A 20181-nucleotide genomic window follows, 5' to 3' on the forward strand; every position below is an offset into this window, starting at 1 on the left:
AGTTTATTTGTATTTATATCTGTGTATCATTGAGGCTTATGTGTTTGCCTGACTTGAGATATCTACTGAATAATTTTTTTTTAATTTGTTATGTCATAGGGTCCACCTGGAGCACCAGGCCCAAGAGTAAGTTTTCTTGGTTTTGTTTATTTTTTCTTAGTGACTCATTAACTTTCTAAAGCTCCCATTAACTCCCCCCATGTCCCTCTCACCTGCCTCTGTTCTTTCTGCTAATCTGATATGGAACCTTCCCAGCTATAATAACATCAAGTCCAAGCCTCAGATTTCTTGTCTCTAAAATAGAGATGGCTTTAAATAAGAAGTAAAGCACTCAGCACAGTACCTGACATAATGATTGGTCAAAAAATATTAACTCCCTCCATTTCTTCCTACATCTGGTCCCTAGCTCTCCTTTTTTTTTTTTTTTTTTTTTTTTTTTTTTTTCCCCCCCAATCAGAGTTATTCACTTGTTAAGCTTCATATGAATCGTTCTCAGTTGCTGGTGGCTATAGAAGCCCTCAGACTTCTTATGTATTTTCTTGTTACCTATTACAACCCAAAGCTTGCTACCCTTATCTTTGAGGCAATGCTTCTGTTGCCTCATTGTCAGGTACTATTTTCTGGCTTCTCATGTTCCCAGCTTTGTTTCCCTTGTATTCTGTATCCATTTTATCTTCCTGCCTTCTATAAGGGATCTCCTTCTATCCCCAACCTCACCCACACCCCACCCCTACAGCATCCTGGTCAAATACAGTGGTCCTTGGTTAGATTTCCTGCATAAATGAGATCCACTGGTGGCGACGCTATTCCAAACAATGGCCAGTCCCATGCCCTCCAAGCCTTACTTATTTCAACGTGCTTCTCTAGTGTCATTTGGATCTGTGGCATTCTAGTTGGTTGATCATTATGGCCTACTCACAGAAGTCAGAAACTCTTCATCCCTCTCAGCTTTTCATCAGGGTAGGGAATAACTTTCAAGCAAAGTGCCATAAGGAAGACTGTCTCCTTGGAAATGTGAGGTTCATTTCTCTATGATTTTTAAAAATTACTCCCCCTTTCTGTCCATCTGATTAATGAAACCTTTCCTGGAATGAATATCAATGCAGATGTCTTTCTTTAAATCTTCAAATTACTGTCAACTTTTCTGTTCTTCCTTTCACCCTGGGTCAATATAAAAGCAAAAAATAAATAAATAAAACAAAAATCAGTGTATCTCCACTAGTAAGAATAAATATTGTACTGCAAAACTTTTCAGTTAAATATATGTTTGTTTGTGTGAATCTTGTCATGATGTAAAATGTATTTCTTACCATGGGTCAAGATAAGAAAAGTTTGAAAATTTCTAATCTCATTCCCTTTTAAAAATAAAGTTAAGATACTCAAGTTCCTAAAATAGAATAGCTAGAGGGAAGTGTTTCAGGAAAAGGGACATAAATTGATGGTGCTTTTGAAATACCATGGTGATGACCGAAACTCAGGGCACATGGTAAGATACCTAAAAACTAACAAAGAAATAAACAAGAAGTCAAACTTAACCAAAAATGATTGGTGGGATAAAGGGAAGAATAGGATGTGTATATATGTCTGTGTCTGATGTGGGGGGAACAGTAATCATTTAAATCATTAAATGGGATAAGGAATTTTCAATTCAGTTATTCTAATTAATGGGTCAACTGTGAAACCTGGATTGGTGACTTGAGCGGTTACAACTGCTGGTACCATCCTGGTCCCCTAGAATAAGCAATTACTTCAGCCTGGAGAAGTGTGTGACCTGACATCAGTTCTTATCCCATCAATGTTTGCATCATCCAGTGATTTTAAGATGCCTGGAAAATAAGAATTCTCAAAATACTGGAGTGCCCTGACCAGGTCCACGTCTCATTCAAATAAATTGTGAGAGAAATGTGACAATTATACTCCCCCAAGTTATAATGAAGCTTCCTGGTCTCCCTGTTGGTCTCCCCAATCTGATAACTCATTCTCTGTATTCTATTTTATGTTACCTTTCCATAAACAGTAAGTGATTTTCATGTAAGAATATGTTCTAACTAGAATACATGTAGGAAGCTACTTCTTTGGGATTCCCTCACTGTACCTAATGTAAGGTTTACATTCAGATAAGCACTCTTAAATGTTGTTGAATGACTTCCAAAGCAAATTATCTTAATAGTCTCTTTGGGCCTGCCTTCCCTAAAGGCTACCCTTGAGAAAAATTAACAGTCAACACATTAAATGCCTACTATGGGCCAGGCATGAAGTGAGCTTTGTGAATACATTGGAAATTATATCATTATAGATATTGCCAACAAAATCCATGAGTGGCCAAGTGTTATGACCTTTTTCCTTTTTAATGGCTATTGATAAAAGTTGCCTTTTTTATTGAGTTGACATTTGCACTGATGGTGATTAAAATTTCTGGTACCTTAGCATAAATGCTGCACCAGGCTGTATACTACTAATCTACTAAAAGTCATTGTGTTTTTATTGCCACACACAAAATGAAACATGGTCATTTCACTTAAAAATGTACAATTTATTCATCCATTCAGGCTTCTGTTAATGGGTGTCTAAGTTGTTTTGTTTGTGTCTTTTCCTGACACAAACAATACAAATGTGTTATTCATATACATATCAGTTCACAGAATATCAGTAGGACCAATTTCCAGAAGTGAGCTGGCTAGGTGTAAGGGATAATGAACATATTAATTTATTTATTATTTTAATTGTGGTAAAATATACATAACATAAAAGTTATCATTTTAATAATTTTTTAAGAGTTTTTTATTTATTTATTTATTTTTAATATTTATTTTTTTTGATTTTTTACAGAGAGGAAGGGAGAGAGATAGAGAGTTAGAAACATCGATGAGAGAGAAACATCAATCAGCTGCCTCCTGCACATCTCCTACTGGGGATATGCCCGCAACCCAGGTACATGCCCTTGACCGGAATCGAACCTGGGACCTCTCAGTCCGCAGGCCGACGCTCTATCCACTGAGCCAAACCGGTTTCGGCCATTTTAATAATTTTTAAGTGTACAGCTTAATGGTATTAAGTACATTCACATTGTTGTGCAACCATGCTCAGAATTTTTTTCTTCTTCCAGAACTGAAACTCTATATTCAATTAGTAATAATTCTCCATTCCTCCCTTTCCCTAGCCCCTGGCAACCACCATTCTACTTTCTATCTTTATTAATTTGGCTACTCTCAGTACCTCATAGAAGTGAAGTCATACAGTATTTTTCCTTTTTAGATTGGCTTATTTCACTAAACATATGTCTTCAGGGTTCATCCACATTGTAGCATGTGTCATTGTATGTATTACCACATTTTGTTTGTCCAGATGGACAGTTGGATTGCTTTCATATTTTTGCTATTGTGAATAATGCTGGTATGAACATAGGTGTCCAAACATCTGTTAAGACTCCCTGCTTTAAGTCCATTTCAGCATAGTGGAGTTGCTGGATCATGTGGTAATTCCATGCTTAGCCTTTTGCACAACTGCTGTACTGTTTTCCACTGCAGCTGCGCCATTTCACTTTCTCACCAGCAATACACAGGGCTCTAAATTCTCCACATCTTGAGAATACCTGTTATATTCTATTTGGTTTTTTAATAGCCATCCTAATGGGTGTGAAGTGGTACCTAACTCTGGTTTTGATTTGCATTTCCCTAGTGATTAGTGATGTTGTTCATCTTTTTGTGTGCTTATTGGCTTATATATCTCATTTGAGGAAATGTCTATTCAAAATCTTCTTTGGAAAAATTGGCTTATATATCTTCTTTAGAAAAATGTTTTTGCACTTTTTTTATTATTGGGTTGCTTGTTTTTGTTTTGTTGCTTTTGTTAAGTTGTAGGAAATCTTTAGGTATTCTGAATATTAATTCCTTATCAGATATCTAATTTGCAAATATCCTTCCCCATTCCATGGCCTGCCTTTTCACTCTGTGGATAGTGTCCTTTGCACAGAAGTCTTTAATTTTTATGTAGGCCAGTTTATTTCCTTTTTCTTTTGTTGCCTTATTTTTTGTGTCATATCCAAAAAATCATTGTTAAATCCAATATCATGAAGCTTTTTCCCTAAACTTACTTCTAAGAGTTTTATAGTTTCAGCTCTTATATTTAACTCTTTGATCCATTTTGAGTAAATTTTTGTATCTGATGTAAGGTAAGGGTGTAACTCCATTTTTCTGCATGTGTTTATCAAATTTTCTCAGCACTATTTGTTGGAAAGACTCTTCTTTCCTTACTGAATGGTCTTAGCACCCTTGTAAAAAATTATTTGACTATATATGAGGATTTATTTGTGGACTCAGTTTTATTCTATTGGACTATGTATCTATCTTTATACCAATATCACACTGCTTTGATCACTGTAGCTTTGTAGTAAGTTTTTAAATTGACGTGTGAGACCTCCAACTTTGTTCTTCTTTTCAAGATTGTTATGGCTATTTGGGATTTACACTGTCTTTGAGATTTACCCATATAGTTACTTTTACCAGTGCTCTTTATTTTTTCATGTGAATTCAATTTTCTGCCTGGTATCCTTTAATTTCAGCCTAAAAGTCTCCTATATTATTTCTCAGGAAACACTTGCTAGTGACGAACAGCCTCAGTATTTGTTTATCTGAAAATGTCTTCATTTTTCTTCATTTTTTGAAGAATAGTTTTACTGGATATAAAATTTTTGGTTGACAGTCCTTTTCTTTCAGCACTCTGAAAATGTAATCCCACTGCCTTCTCATCTTTATTATTTTAATAAAAAATCAGTTGCTGATATTGAGGATCTTTTGGACATGATGAGTAGCTCCTCTCTTTCTGCCTTCAAGTTTATCTCTGTATATTCAGCTCCTCACACTCTTATTATGATATGTCTATGGAGTTTACTGAGCTTCTTGGATCTTTTGATAAATGTTTCTCATAAATTTTGGAACATTTCGAGTCACTATTCTTAAAATATTTTTCCTGCCACTTTCTCTCTCTCCACTTCTTCTGAAAATATAATTATGCATATGTTTGTGTGCTTTAATTTGTCCTATAGGTCTCTGAGTCTCTTCACATTCTTCACTCTTTTTCATTAAACTCCTCTGACTGGATAATCTCAATAAACCTATCTCTAAATTTACTGATTCTTTTTTCTGTCTACTTAAATCTACTGATGAGCCTCTCTAGTAAAAAAACAAACAAACAAACAAAAAAAAATAAATAAATAAATAAAAACTTTAAATCCTCACCTGAGGATACTTTTTATTGATTTTTAGAGAGAGTGGGAGGGATGGGAGAGACACAGAGAGAAACATCTGTGTGACAGAGACACTTCAATCCATTGCCTTCTGCCTGGACCTGGGACAGGGGATTGAGCCTGCAACCAAGGTATGTGCCCTTGTCTGGAATCAAACCTGGACCCTTCAGTCCACAGGCAAGGCTCTATCCACTGAGCCAAACCATCTAGGACCCTCTCTAGTAAGTTTTCATTTCAGTTATTATGTCTTTCAACTACAGAATTTGGTTCTTTAATTTCTATCTCTCTATTGATATTGAAACTACCACTTGTCAAGTTTTGATATAGTATCAAAGGAGAATATCCATGCTCAGCTGGCATGGCTCAGTGGTTGAGCATTGACCTATGAACCAGGTGGTCACATTCAATTCCTGGTCAGGGCACATGCCCAGGTTGCAGGCTGGATCTCCGATGTGGTTGATGCTTCTCTCTCTCCCTCTCCCTTCCTTTCTGAAATCAATAAAAATATATATTTTTAAATCACTTTAAGAAAGAATACCAAAATTATCTGAAAAGATACTAAAACGATCTTTCTTCCAGCTGTGTATCTCTATAAAGCCATCTTTCTTCATATAACTCAACTAAAATAATATATAACAGATTAAATACAGAAGCAAATAGGAGAATCCGCTATCTCCTATTAGTCCAGATAATTAAGAGATGAACAAAGTGTAAAACAATACCACGCTTATCACTATTTTGTTTTGGAAAATTGTAATTACTTTTCATTAAAAAATAGTTTGTATTTACATATAGTGGATTTGTTGTTTTAAAGTAATTAATACAAATCATTTTAAATTTTGTTTTAATTTCTACTATGGTAAATATCAAAAGTTATAACTTAGATAAAAGAAAGTTGTCTACAGCCCTTACTAATATTTAAAAGTGCAAAAGGATCCTAAGCCTGAAGATCTTAGAACTGCTATGCTAGGTTTTGTAAGATTAAAGCCCTAATTACAAACCAACTGGAAAATATGAAGGTGGCTATTGTTTATTACTGAATTCAGTTGTCCACGTTTAGGGCCAATATTTTTGTGTGACTCATATCCAAAATCTGCCCATTCACATAAACATGGTGGTTCAAACTATTTAATCTGCACAGAAATTTTTAGGGTAACCCTTTCTGCTTCTTGAATAGGCCATGCTTCTCTGTCTCATGGCCTTTGTACAAGGTTGTTAGTTACTTCTGCCTACAAAGCCCTCCCAACCCCTTCTTCTTATAATCATATTCATTCTTCATATCTCAGCTCAGAAGTCACAACTTCAAGGAAGCCTTCCCTGGCCTCTCCTTTCCAAACCTCTTCTATCCTCCAGAGTTGATTCAGAATCCCTAATTTCCCTTACAGGTCCATGTTCTTTTCTTTAATGGCACATACCACAATTTGTAATTATGTACTTTTGAGGTGATGTGGTTAATGCCTTTTTCCCTCTTTGAACTTCAGCTCCACAGGAGCAATTTTCTTTTTTGCTCACCATTTTATCCTCAATTTGTATCACAGTGTTTGGCAGTATATGTATACAGAGTGATTCAATTATTTTCCAATATGAAAACCACATGTTGTGGCAAGGAAGAATGCATTTTATTGATTGTCCCATCATTTTAAATAGTTTTTCAAATTACCAACCATGAGCTATGAAAGATCTGTTGAAAACAGTTTCTATTATATGGACCTCCAAGTAAAAAGATTATCTTAGCAGTGCAATCCTTCTGAAAGAAATTAGATTGCTTGATTGGCTCATACAGATGCCATTTCTCAGAACTTTCTCTCAACTCATGCTTCTCAGTTTCCAACCTTTTTAAAAACTAAAACACAAGAAAGATTTTTACTAATGGTTTTGCTGAGTCTTTCTCTAAAAATATATCTTATTAGACGTAGGAGGAGATTGGATTTATATTGTATTATTTCTTTGGGGACTAATGGTACATTTTCCAACTTTTGAAATTGTTTTTTAAGACCGCAGAAGTATCAGATTAAACTAATGTGACTACCTCAACACAGTAGTATTTATTCTATTTTCCTTCCAAGAATGTAACTCAGAAATTACTACAGTTATTTATTCTTCACTTTACAATTTATTAACCGAGGGGGTCATATTTCATTCTTCTTCCTCTTGAGTAATTTTGTGTGTGTTTTCATGCAGCAGCGACAAATAGTTTTTCATTGGAAAGCTCTAGAGTTGGGCCTTTTTTAATTAGGAGGCTTTAGAAATTTGGATGAAGGCAGCATATTGTCCTTTCAGATAGCCAGGTTATATTTGCAAGATCTGTCTAACCATAGAGGTATAAACCCCTTTCAGATACTAAGTCTAGTATACTTTTAACAGCAGTGCTTTCAGAATTTACAGCCTTTGCTTTAGAGCACTTGGTGTTGATCTTATTGCTGATCTAAAATAGTTTTGTTTTACACAGAAACAAATGGATATCAATGCTGCTATTCAAGCCTTGTTTGAATCACATACTGCCCTACAGATGGAGGTAATATGTCTAGCTTTATTTACATTGGCAGTCTCAGTATACAAATTAAACAGAAATTTTTTCGAGGCTAACATGTGGGTTTATCTCAAATGTTATACTTAAAACAGATTTAAAATAATAGAGCCATTTTAAGGACAAAGTAAGTGATTTTAATAAATAGAAGTATACATAGAATTTTTAAGGGATACATTTAAAATAAAAATGTAATATTATTAAAGGATTTTTATAAGGAATGTGGTAGTACCAAAGAAAAATAACAAAATGAAATTGCCATTTCTTAACATGAAACCTATCATCACTACTTATTTTTCTTATTTAAACTCTATTCAACGTATGATTTTTTTAAAAAAATATATTTTGTAGTAGGCATAGTAATTGTTATATTTATGCCAGCTTGAAAATTAGACTTCTAGTGTAAATGTAATCTCTATTTAGGATCAAAATTAATAAAGCAGACACAAATGCCTATATTTAAAGATAAACCATTTTTTACATCCTACTCCCAAAACATTGCACACAATAGGAATACATTTTTCTTCTGTGTTGATCTGTGTTGATTATTAGAGTTACTATTGTTAATGGCTACTCTATGTGTTTTTGCTAACATCATTTTTATGATGACTTGGCAGAGCTACCAGAATACTGAAGTGACTTTAATTGACTACAGTGCAGAGATATTCAAAACCTTGAACTACCTTAGCAATTTACTGCACAGCATCAAGAATCCTCTTGGCACACGCGATAACCCAGCACGAATCTGCAAAGATTTGCTCAACTGTGAACACAAAGTATCAGATGGTAAATTCTTGGTTTCCTCGAGCTCAGATGTGTAATTTCATTTAATCATTTCAGTGTGTTTGATATTTGCAGTGTGTTCATTCCAAATATTAATCATTTTGATAAAACCCTGACAGAAGGCATTTTAATGTCATCAAGAACAAATGCTCTTTGAGGAAGACATGCTTCAGAGTATCCTTTTCTGAGGGCTCACCTTGCAAAGGTTTTCTACTACACGTTTTATTGATCCCTAACTTTTCCCACTCGTACCTTCCTGTATCACTTGCTTACACTTTGTTCTTGGAATGTGTCACCTTCATGTTAAAATTAAAATGGGAAGGGAGGACTTTTGGGTTGACAGGAGCCTCTATCAGGACCCCCAAAGTTAGCAACAAAAAGAAACATTTCATAGAACTCCCGCCACCTCCTAAAATTATAGTTTTTACACAAAATGCAATTTACATGCCTCATTTCACAATTGGTGACTACAAAAGCTGAGTGGTTTGTTATTTTTGGAATTTTCTTATCTCTACACAAGCACCCCAGTAACCATTAACTAGATGTGCAAAATAGATACAGAGTAGAATCAGCAAGGAAAAGATTTTTTGTTTGTTTGTTTGTTTGTTTGTTTGGGGGGGGGGAATTATAACCTTTCTTACTGAATGTTTTGGGAGGGGGGCAAGGAAAAGTTTTAAAGTGAGTGGAGTAGTCATCATTATTTGATGATAAGAAGGGGAAATCCTATCTGCTACAATATGTCATTTAATTTTAATTTTTATTAGTCAGCCATACAGTCAATATTAGTAGTTATTAGTTTTTACTAAAAACTCTAGCACCGACACAATGACACATAAGCTGATTTGGGGAAAAAACTAAATTATATCATTCTGTAGGGTGAATAGTAGTCCATATTTTATTTATTTTAATTTTATATATACATACCACATACACACACACAATTTCTTATCAACAAACATCTACTTCTGTTCTAAAAAATACAATGAAAATATTAATTTTATAGATATTAATAAAATTTTTAACTTATACATATATTTTATACCCTAGATTAGTATAAAAACTAAAATAATATTTATAATTATACCTGTCCATAATAATTCTAAATTAGATTCTTTCCCTTCATTGAGGGCATAAAAATGCAATTCTAGAGAATTGAAAGGAACAAAGACATCATAAGACATACAGATCAATGAAATCTAATTCAAGGTCTGCCTTCCTTGTTGGAGAAATAGTTAATTGGTGTGGATTGCAATATATAAGAATGGTCTTTATGCCCAAAAATACTGCTATCACTAGGAGGTGGTAAATGCTATTGAGAAACACAACACACCAGTTAAGAGGGATATGATAGAAAATGGAATGGGGGTGAAGTTAGATAAGACATCTCTGAGAAAGTGACATTTAAGCAATATCAAGAGGAGGTATGAGAACAAGCTACAAAAAAAATATGGCAAAAAAGGTTTCTAGCTGAGCAGTATTCCACTGTATATATAGGGTGGAGCAAAAGTAGGTTTACAGCTGTGAGTATGGGAAACACAGAGTTTATTCTTATATTATTATTTATTACTTATTGTATTTATTATTTTCCATACAAACATTTCCCCACCCTGTTTGTGCCCCATCATCTGTATCTAATCATCTATCAAAGACACTTTGGTTGTTCCCATATCTTGTCAAGCCAAGATTTTGGAAAAGACAGAGGAGTGAGCACAACAGCTAGAGCTACTTTTGTTCTGGGTGTGCTTAGAGCGGAGCAGTGCCTTTGATGGCTTCATAAGGCTAGGGGTCAAAAGGAAGAATCTGTGGTCCACCTAAGGTGAGACTTAGGCTTTCAAAGGACCCCATTCTCGGAAGAAAAGGGGCATCCATACAAATTGTAGCCTAGCTTTACCCCGTTAAAGAATATCTGTCATTGCATTTGGAATAAGGTGCAGTTCCAATACTCCAGGCCTGTTATTCTGGAATTAATATACCAGCCCAATGCTTTTCCAGCCTTAGTGTTTTCTGTAGGCTAACTGCAGGCCCCATTCGGTCCTCCTGGGCCCTCAGTGGAGACCGTCTTACACTGGCTGTTGGGATTTTAGTTTTTCCCACTTACAAATCTGATGAAGAAGCACAAAAATGATAACCATTTTATTGTACATTTTGCTTTCTGAAAACAAAAATAAAGCTTTATTATTTTTATTATTATCTACACTAATAAAAGAGAAAAATGGTAATTGGCATACGACGATACCCTTTTCATTGGCTAATCAGGGCTATATGCAAATTAACTGCCAACTAAGATTGGCAGTTAACTGCCAACAAGATGGCGGCTAATTTGCATATGTAGGCACAATGCAGGGAGGCGAAAGGGAAAGCAGGAAGAAGCCCCCTGCCACTGACAGTGATCTGAAACCCAGGGGGGAGCTAAGAGCTGGGGGGCCGCCTTTGCCCTGCCCCCCAGCCATGATCGGAGAATCAGGCGCCTTTGCCGCCCTGGCCAGTGATAGCAGGAAGTAGGGGTGGAGCCAGCGATGGGAGCTGGGCACGGTCGAAGCTGGCAGTCCCAGGAGCTAGGGGTCCCTTGCCTGGGCCTAAAGCGAAGCCCACGATCGCAGCGCCCCCCGCTGCCACTGCAGGTCCCCGCTGCCTGGGCCGGGGAGCTGGGGGTCCCCTGCCCAGGCCTGACACCTCTGCCGGAGGCCTCAGGCCTGGTCAAGGGGCCGATCCGGTGATTGGTGATCGGAGAGTGATGAGGGTCAACTCCTCTGGCTGAGGCATCAGGCCTGGGTGGGGGGCGGAGCCGGGGATTGGGGGGATATGATGGTCCCCTTGCCCAGGCCTGAAGCCTGGGTCAAAGGTGTCAGGCTTGGGCGGGGGGTGGAGCAAGCGATCAGAGGGAGATGGGGGTCCCCTGCCCAGGCATGATTCCTGGGCCAGAGGCCTCAGGCCTGGGCGGGGGCCAGAGCCAGTGATCAGGGGGAGATGGGGGTCCCCTGTCCAAGCCTGACACCTCTGGCGGAGGCCTCAGGCCTGGGCAAGGGGCCGATCCTGTGATTGGAGGGTGATGGGGGTCAACGCCTGAGGGCTCCCAGTATGTGAGAGGGGGTAGGCTGGGCTGAGGGACACTCCCGCCCACACACACACATAGTGCACGAATTTCGTGCACCGGGCCCCTAGTTATTATTATAAAGATATGGTTTACCTCAGGGAGATTGCCAAAGTTTCTTCTATTATTTAAAAGAATATATTCATTTTAAGAAATATAGAACAGAGTACACATATATCACATTAAGTCCAATTTTTCTATCAACTATGTAACTTCAGACAATTTATTTTAAGGTGTTCAGCACTCTTATCTGTAAAATGAAGCAATAAATTCAGCCACTCTATAATTTTTATAAAAATTATGAAATGCCTTCCATTAGATTGATAGATATGTGAAAATATATTTTCAGTATTAATTTTATATAATGCTTGCACCTTCCCATTTATTTACTAAGTATAAGTATTTCTATAATCTAAGTTATTTTACAGGTAAGATGAAATATATATTTAAAGTATGATAATTTGTAGAGATGTTTCAAATATTTTAATATGATATTTACATGTTTTTATGGTTTACAATAAATTAATAGGAAAATATTGGATTGATCCAAATCTCGGATGTCCTTCAGATGCCATTGAGGTTTTTTGCAATTTCAGTGCCGGTGGTCAGACATGTTTATCTCCTGTTCCTGTGTCAAAGGTGTGTATTGAATTTTAGAATACATGTCAGTAATTGCTAAAAATCAGTGAACAATAATTTTTAAAATTCTGTCACTGTAAATAATTACAAATTTTATGAATGGAAGCAACATATTGTTCTCTACCATATGTAAGAAATAAATTTTTTGTTTCTGAAAAATAATCCTAGTTAATCTTGACATTTTGATTGTGTATTTTTATGATTGGTTTCTCTTGACTTACTGTACTTATTATGCTTTAAAAAAAAATTTTAATGTGAACCATATGTTTTTATATAAGCACATAAATTAGAAAATCCCTAAGCAGCTGCAGCGGTTGTAATCAATAATCAGTTCCCTTAAATTATACTGAAAATTATATTATCACTAGAGGCCTGATGCATGAATTTGTGCATGGGTGGGGTCCCTTGGCCTGGCCAGCGATCAGGGCCTATTAAGGCCGTCTTGCTCAGTCCCTATCGGGGTGATCAGGGCTGGCAGGCTGGGAAGGGGGGAGGGGTGGAGTGGGGAGGGACTGCAGGAGGTTGGCCGGTTGGGGGCGAGGGGCCAATCGGGGCCTGCAGACCATGGGGAGGGACCACGGGAGGTTGGCTGTGAGAGCACACTGACCACCAGGGGGCAGCTCCTGCATTGAGCGTCTGCCCCCTGGGGTCAATGCATGTCATAGCAACTGGTCGACCAGTCATTCGGTTGTTCAGTAGTAACAGTTGCTTAGGCTTTTATATATATAGATTACCTAAAATTTTACTGAAAATTATATTATCAATAAAAGAGAAATTTTGCCACAAAACTTGCCTTTTTTGTGTGATTAAGTGCAAAATAACCTCCCATAAACATCCATTGACTATTATTTAAAACTTCTTTCAAGTATAATTCTATAAATCAAATGTTTAGAATAAATGAAAGTTAGCTTAGTGTCAGGCTGGATGTTATGACAAGCATTTATAAAACCTAAAGCTTAGTTCTACCTATAACATATATTGAAGAAATCAAAACTGCATTTCTTTTTCTGGTTAAACCACCTTAGTATTACCAAGAACTTATTTCTCATTGACCAAGAACAGATACATGTGCCTATTTGTGTTGTAACCATGATTTAAAAAGCAGCAACTAAAATATACAGTCTGTTAGTCTCACTAACTGTTTATTGTTAGACTGCTCTCTCGTCCTAAAATATCCCCCTTCATTAACGAGGGTGTTTCACAGTTCATCTCAATAGGCATTTACCATTATTAAGCCCAAAGCAGAGGAAGGAATGATTCTTCCATTTTTAGGGCATTTGTACATGTCTAAGGAAGAGTGGCGTGATAGTCCTGCTTCCCAAATATTCACATTATCATCTTCACTCTCCTGGATTCAGCCCATGAAGAAAGGGAGGGGGGATAATGCAAAGGAGATAGGAGCAGTGCACTTATTTCTGGGAGACTGAATCAGTTCTCCCATCTCTCCTATCCATAAGCTCAACCTGAGAAAGCCTGGGAAGGTTAGTGGAAAGCAAAGTTGACTTAAAATTAGGGACCTGGGTTCTAGTCTCTACCTGGGAAATGATACTGTGAGCCACTAGACACTGTTCTAGGTCAATGACACTTGGCACCTCAGATCCTCATAACAATCCTGCCGTGTCCATTTTATACCCAGCTTAATTAACATGGAGACTAAGGCTTAGAAAGTTTAAATTTTTACAAGTTTGTGAGTCTCATCTGTTAAATGAAGGCATTTGAACTCCTTAGACTCTAATGTTCCTTATGATGATCCTTTCGTGCTTTCATCCTATGTCCTTACTTTGTCTTTTCTTTCTTTTCCTGGGGCTTTACTTTTTACGTTGTTGTTTTATTTTTTCCTTCTCTATTACCTCCTAACTGATATTTTTCTAATTTTATGTTCGGAATTTAATATAAATTCCTCAGTAGGAACCATTTCTATTCACTTATGTTATGATCACATCTCTACATGAATAGTGCTAAAATAAGAATAAGAATAAGAATAAGTCTAAAGCTTTAGAAAAATCTACTTCTTTGCCTAAGCCTTGAAAATATACAATCAGACCCTTGCTCCAGTTTTGCCCTATATTATTCACTTTTTTAGTTAATGCTCATTCATGCATTCATTCAATAAATATGTATTGATGACTCACTATATGACTGCAACTGCATTAGAGCTGGCAACACAAAGAATATAGGGCTCTCAGTTACGGTTACTCAACCAAGCTATCATTACAACTTGTAGCTTGTCTTTAGAAACTTTTAAAAAAATCCTACAAATGGAAGTATAGACATAATTTATGATTTTTATGAAAAAATTAGTAAAGCATTAATCGACAACAAATTACTAATGCATTTTAGATAGCATTATGAAATCTGTCTTCATTTCTTTTTTTGTCTTGTATGGAAGCTTAGTGGTCTGCTTAAGCCAGCTCAGACTGGCTCTGGAGAGCCTATAGTTAACATCTCTTCCTCACTCCCTGTTCAATGATGCCACCTTGATAGCCTGAAATCAGCCATCCTGGGAGTTTTCACACCGTGGAAATCAGACAATGCTATAAATCAGGAATTCCCACCCACCTACCTCTAATCCCCACCCCTGCAAGGGCCAGTGGTTAAGCATTCACCAGCACACTGCTGACTGACATTTAAATGCCAAGAAAAGTAGCTTTCTCAAGGCTATGCTTCAAGGACTTTTCTCAAGTTTCCCCAAACTATACGTTTCTCAATTGCCACATCTTATAACATGCATATTGTTTCCATGACATTAGTTGGAGTTTGGAGTTGGAAAAGTCCAGATGAATTTTCTTCATTTACTGAGCTCAGAAGCCACCCAAATCATCACCATTCACTGTCTAAACACTACAGTGTGGACAAGTGCTCAGACAAGTGGCTCAGGATTGCCTATTGGTTTCAAGGGATGGAATGGCCAGATTTTTGAAGAAAACACTCTACTTGAACCTAAAGTGCTTTCAGATGATTGCAAGGTAAGGGAATGGCACTTTTAGAATTGTTCAATCTAACTAACTGAAAATTGATAAAAATACAAAATTAAAATAATGAGAATAAGACTTTAATTACAAACTGCTGATACAGAAGTGTAGCAGGTGTTAATGTTCTGATTTATAATCACCCTATATTTTTCAAATTCAGTCATTTGCTTGTGTCAAGTCTTGTCAACTTTAGTCACATCCAATGGTCAGCCATAGATTTTATATGCAAAATGGGTGTTAATACATAAATTTAACTTTTAATTTTTATTTCCTATATGAGATAATTATATCATAGATGATGATGATGATAGATAGATAGATGATAGATAGATAGATAGATAGATAGATAGATAGATAGATAGATAATAGGTAGATAGATGATAGATAGGGCATATAGATAAATAGATTTCTTTCATATGTTTCACCACTGTGCTTCTACATCTCATTACTTCATGGAAAAACAGGTTATAAAGGCAAGTCAGTTTTACTTCATTTTTTCATTTTCTATACCTGATATCAAATATGGGCATAATTGCAGATTGACTGGGCCTACCAATCAATATTTAAATTATAGCCTTTTTTACTAAAAATAAATAATGAAAGTTAGGAAAATTCTATAATTTTAAAATATTTTGTTATAGGGCAGATATGAACAAACTACAGTTTACAGACCAAATTCAGCCCACTACTTGTTTTTGTAAATAAATATTGGAATACAGCCATACCCCTTTGTTTATTTATTATCTACTAGAGGCCCAGTGCACGGTTCATGCACTGGTGGATCCCTTGGCCTGGCCTGCACCCTCTTGCAATCCAGGATCCCTCAGAGGATGTTGGATAGCCAGTTTCAGCCTGATCCCTGCAGGCCCAATCCAGACAGGAGGGAGCCCGATCCTGTGCATTGAGCATCTGTCCCCTGGTGGTCAGTGTGCATCATAGCGACCACTCGACCAATCATTTGGTCGTTTGGTTGCTTAGGCTTTTATAGATAGATGATAGATAGATAGATGATAGATAGATAGATAGATAGATAGATAGATAGATAGATAGATACCTGTTATCATACTACAATAGCAGAATTGAGTAAATGCAACAGAACCTACAACATTTATTATCTAGCCCTTTACAAAAGAGTTTGCCAACTCTTGTTAACAGGGAATAGAGTTGTCTGCTTTACATACATATTACTAATGACTTTAAGTGTTCTGTATTGTGTACTGTGAAGCCCATAATTTGATACCTGTTACACTTTCCAGGGAACACTACATTTTCATAACATTTCCAGATAAGTAGTGCATGAGTATTTGAAAAATCATAGACAAACAGTCAGAAGTATATGGCCCATTCTGTATCAGTGAAGAGATCAATTTTACCAACAAATTCATTTAACTTTTACAATTTTGTCCAGAAAACTTCAGGGACTCACTACTATCTCTGAGTCACAATCCAAACTTATCAGCTCTTTAGTCAGCACTGAGAACAGTCAGTCCCAACCTACATTTTCAGCTTGGGCTTTCACTCGCTGTCTACCCTAAACTATGGCCAACTGATCTATTCATCATCATCATCATCATCATCATCATCATCATATCAACAATTCCTACTTATTGGGGGCTTATTATATGGCAGGTACCATGTATCACATACATTATTTTATTTAATTATAACAGCTTTGTGAAAAAATTATTAGTCTCATTTTATAGCTAAGAAAGCAAAGGCAGAGATCATGCAGCTAATGCCACACTATACTGGTAGGGATTTTTAATTAAAATATCATTTAATCCTCACAACCCTGTGAGGTAGTTTTTTTATTATTCCCATTTTATATGTGAAGAAATGGTGGTACCTGGCTTTCTATTACTATCTCTTCCAGGACAAAATCTGTGCATTTAACCCCATGTTAGGATTACTTTAACAACCACTTTCTACTTTTCCAGTTGTTTTAATTGTTGTTTTGTTTTGTTTTGTTTTGTTTTGTTTTGTTTTGCTCATGTCATTTCCTTCCTCTGAATGCCCTCCTCTGTCTCTCCACCAGGTGGAAATTTTAGGCATACAAAACGGCCCATCTTAAATTCTGAATTCATAAAGCTTTCCCTGACTACTCCAGTTGGAAATGAGGAATTTAGTCCTCATTGTACATTATTTATACTGCACTTACCATGTATGGTCTTGTATTATGGCTATTTGTTTATGTTTTTCCTCTTACCACCTAGATTTATAAGCTGGTAAAATTCAGAAGCCAGACTAATTTATTCATCTTTATATTTCTCAAGCACTGTAAGAAAATAGAGGATCACATCTCATTCAACTCTACAAATATACTTAGTGTTCAATAAATATTGCTTAAAATATTTAATAAGTTAAATCTGTCAATGTCTTACATACCAAACTCTAATTCTAGTTATCACATCTAGCTTATGACTTTAGTAATTTACCTTCTGTAAGCTTCAATTGCCTTAAGTTAAATCATCTCTAAAGTTCCTGCAAATTTTAAAATTTATACCATGATAATTTGGTGAATAAACTCCTGAATAAAAAGCTTCACTGAACTAGTCAATTGTGTTTCTCTATTTTGATTTATTGAATCTTAATAATAGGCTATTTAATGGTATTTTTTGTTCAATAATAGAATTTATTAGAAACCAAAGAGCATATAGTAATAATCAAAACAGAAAGCCCTAGAAGGAAGAGAGGAAAGAAACTATATGAATAGTAACCACAGAATGGGGGAGCGGGGAGCAGAAACCTAAAAGATAATTTAACAGAATTCTGATTTATTCCTGACTGAAACAATTCTGGTTATTTTCTGCCTAAAGTACATAAGAGTTGAGATAACTCATTTCCTTTCATTCAAGAAAAATTCCCCTCCTAAAACATTAGTCCCAAATAAAGGAATACAGACAAGATGAATATTAATTATATTAGAAATAGTACAGACTTCTATTTTTTATCTGGTTTAATAATTCACAAACAACAGAAGCAGAAGGCTAAACTTAACCTCTAAGACTGGAAAATCAGAATGCACAATGTAATTTAGAGAAAGGAATAAGTCCATGTTTTCAATTATTCCTAGTAACTGTACCATTTCTTGAGCACTTTGTGCCAAGCATTGTTCTACACACTTTCTATTTATTATCTCTAATCCTTAAAATAAGCCTACATTGTCTATGAAAAATTGTCTGCTGAGAATGACTTCTCAAGAAACAATTACATATTAAAGCATTTCGTTCTTATTTTACAGATTCAAGATGGCAGATGGCATAAGGCAAAATTCCTTTTTCACACCCAGGACCCTAATCAACTTCCAGTAATTGAAGTACAAAAACTTCCTCATCTCAAAGCTGAACGAAAGTACTACATTGAAAGCAGTGCTGCGTGCTTTCTCTAAGGTCTCTGAATTAGTTCTGAATTCATGCTGTTGGCCAGGTAATTGCTGCAGAGGGGAAAATATAGACAGAAAGATACTATCATTATGAAATGCATGGAATAAAGCATTGGCTAAATCATAAAGAATCTCAGGAAGAAAAGACTTTCTCCTAAAATGGAGAAAAGTCATTCTTTAAAGGACTATAATTGATAAATTATTTAATTTTTTAAAAAATTATATTGATCTGAGCTTTCTTAGAGAATTCCCTAGAACTGAAGATTTATAAACATGGAATTCTTCAGGGTAGCCTGTATTTTTTGACTGAGAGCAAAGTACCCATTAGACAGCTGGAGGCGCAGAGCACTATGGAGCAATACTGGCTAATGCTCCCAAACGTGCAATGCTTCTGTCTAAAATTATAGACCACAGTGTAATATGTCTTATTTTCCCAAATACTAAGCTGTATTCAGGTCCCCAAAGGGCATATACATCTTAGCCGGTGGTACACTACCTCTTACGTGTTGCCTTTTTGTGTTGCTTGGTGCTCTTTCTGAAACAAGGTGCTTGTGGCTTTTGTAGACAAGTTTATTTCTGTGTCTTTGTCATTCTTTAAGAGTATATGTACTGGTTACATCAAGATTTGTTTTGGTTGTTAGTACTTATTTTAATTTGTTTGATCACATATTAACAGGTAAAACATTATTTATGTGAAGTCCTTGTTCTATTTTAAAATTCTCTTTGTGGATAGGAATCAAAGCCAGTACCTTGTAACCTGTGCTTATCACAAGAGAATTGGGAGGTTTCTTTTGTTCTTGTTTTATTTTTTTTAGTTGTAAAAAATTGTTATAGGCCAGCTACATCCAGTAGTAGGTTTGGGTTAGAGTTTGGGGGTTGTGATATACTATTTTTAAAAACGCATGATCATCTGGAATGATACTTTATGTATATATATTTTGTAAAGTTTTAATTCAGCAAATCTTTTGAAATTGCTGCTGTTTTAAATTATAAAAACTTTATATTTCTGCTTTATAGAAATTATATATTTTGTAGTATTCTTTGATTTTCTTTTACTGTTCTTAAGTTTCATGTGTTGGGACCTAAAAGAATTCAACTTACTAGTCTTTAAAGCAACATCCAGGAAAAAGAAACACAGTCTTTTGCCATTTAAAATAGACTCAGCCAATTTAGACTTCCCTTGTTGGCAGAGAAATGTTAGTTCAATATTAAAAGAAAAATATTATACTTTTGGTATATAGAAAAGCTTGTACATATGTTATAAGCATACCTTTAGCCACAGCAAACCACAATTACCTATCTATAATAAAAATGTGCTTTCAATCTTTTTTGGTGATATTTGTTTTTCTTCTTTTGTTGCTATATCTTTGTATAATGTATGATAGCACCTCTGGCATAGCCCTTCTCTACAATATATTTTTACATTATTAGAAAGTATGTGCTACAGTCCAGCTGGCACGGCTCAGTGGTTGAGCATCAACCTATGAGCCAGGAGATCACAGTTTGATTCCTGGTCAGGGCACATGCCCAGGTTGTAGGCTA

General features: G+C 35.9%; 1 protein-coding gene across 1 annotated transcript in view; it reads left to right on the plus strand.

Annotated features, from left to right (window-relative positions):
* Nucleotides 1-19966, plus strand: part of COL24A1 (collagen type XXIV alpha 1 chain) — a 320488-nt gene extending 300522 nt beyond the window's left edge. The window contains exons 57-62 of the mRNA XM_081088262.1: nucleotides 100-126; nucleotides 7695-7760; nucleotides 8390-8558; nucleotides 12176-12285; nucleotides 15036-15251; nucleotides 18499-19966. Coding sequence (XP_080944388.1) covers nucleotides 100-126; nucleotides 7695-7760; nucleotides 8390-8558; nucleotides 12176-12285; nucleotides 15036-15251; nucleotides 18499-18645 — 735 coding nt within the window. The 3' untranslated portion in view covers nucleotides 18646-19966. The remainder of the gene's footprint in view (nucleotides 1-99; nucleotides 127-7694; nucleotides 7761-8389; nucleotides 8559-12175; nucleotides 12286-15035; nucleotides 15252-18498) is intronic.
* The last annotated feature ends 215 nt before the right edge of the window (nucleotides 19967-20181 follow it).

The sequence above is a fragment of the Myotis nattereri genome (genome assembly GCF_964212035.1).
Source record: "Myotis nattereri genome assembly, chromosome: 3".
Classification (NCBI taxonomy): domain Eukaryota; kingdom Metazoa; phylum Chordata; class Mammalia; order Chiroptera; family Vespertilionidae; genus Myotis; species Myotis nattereri.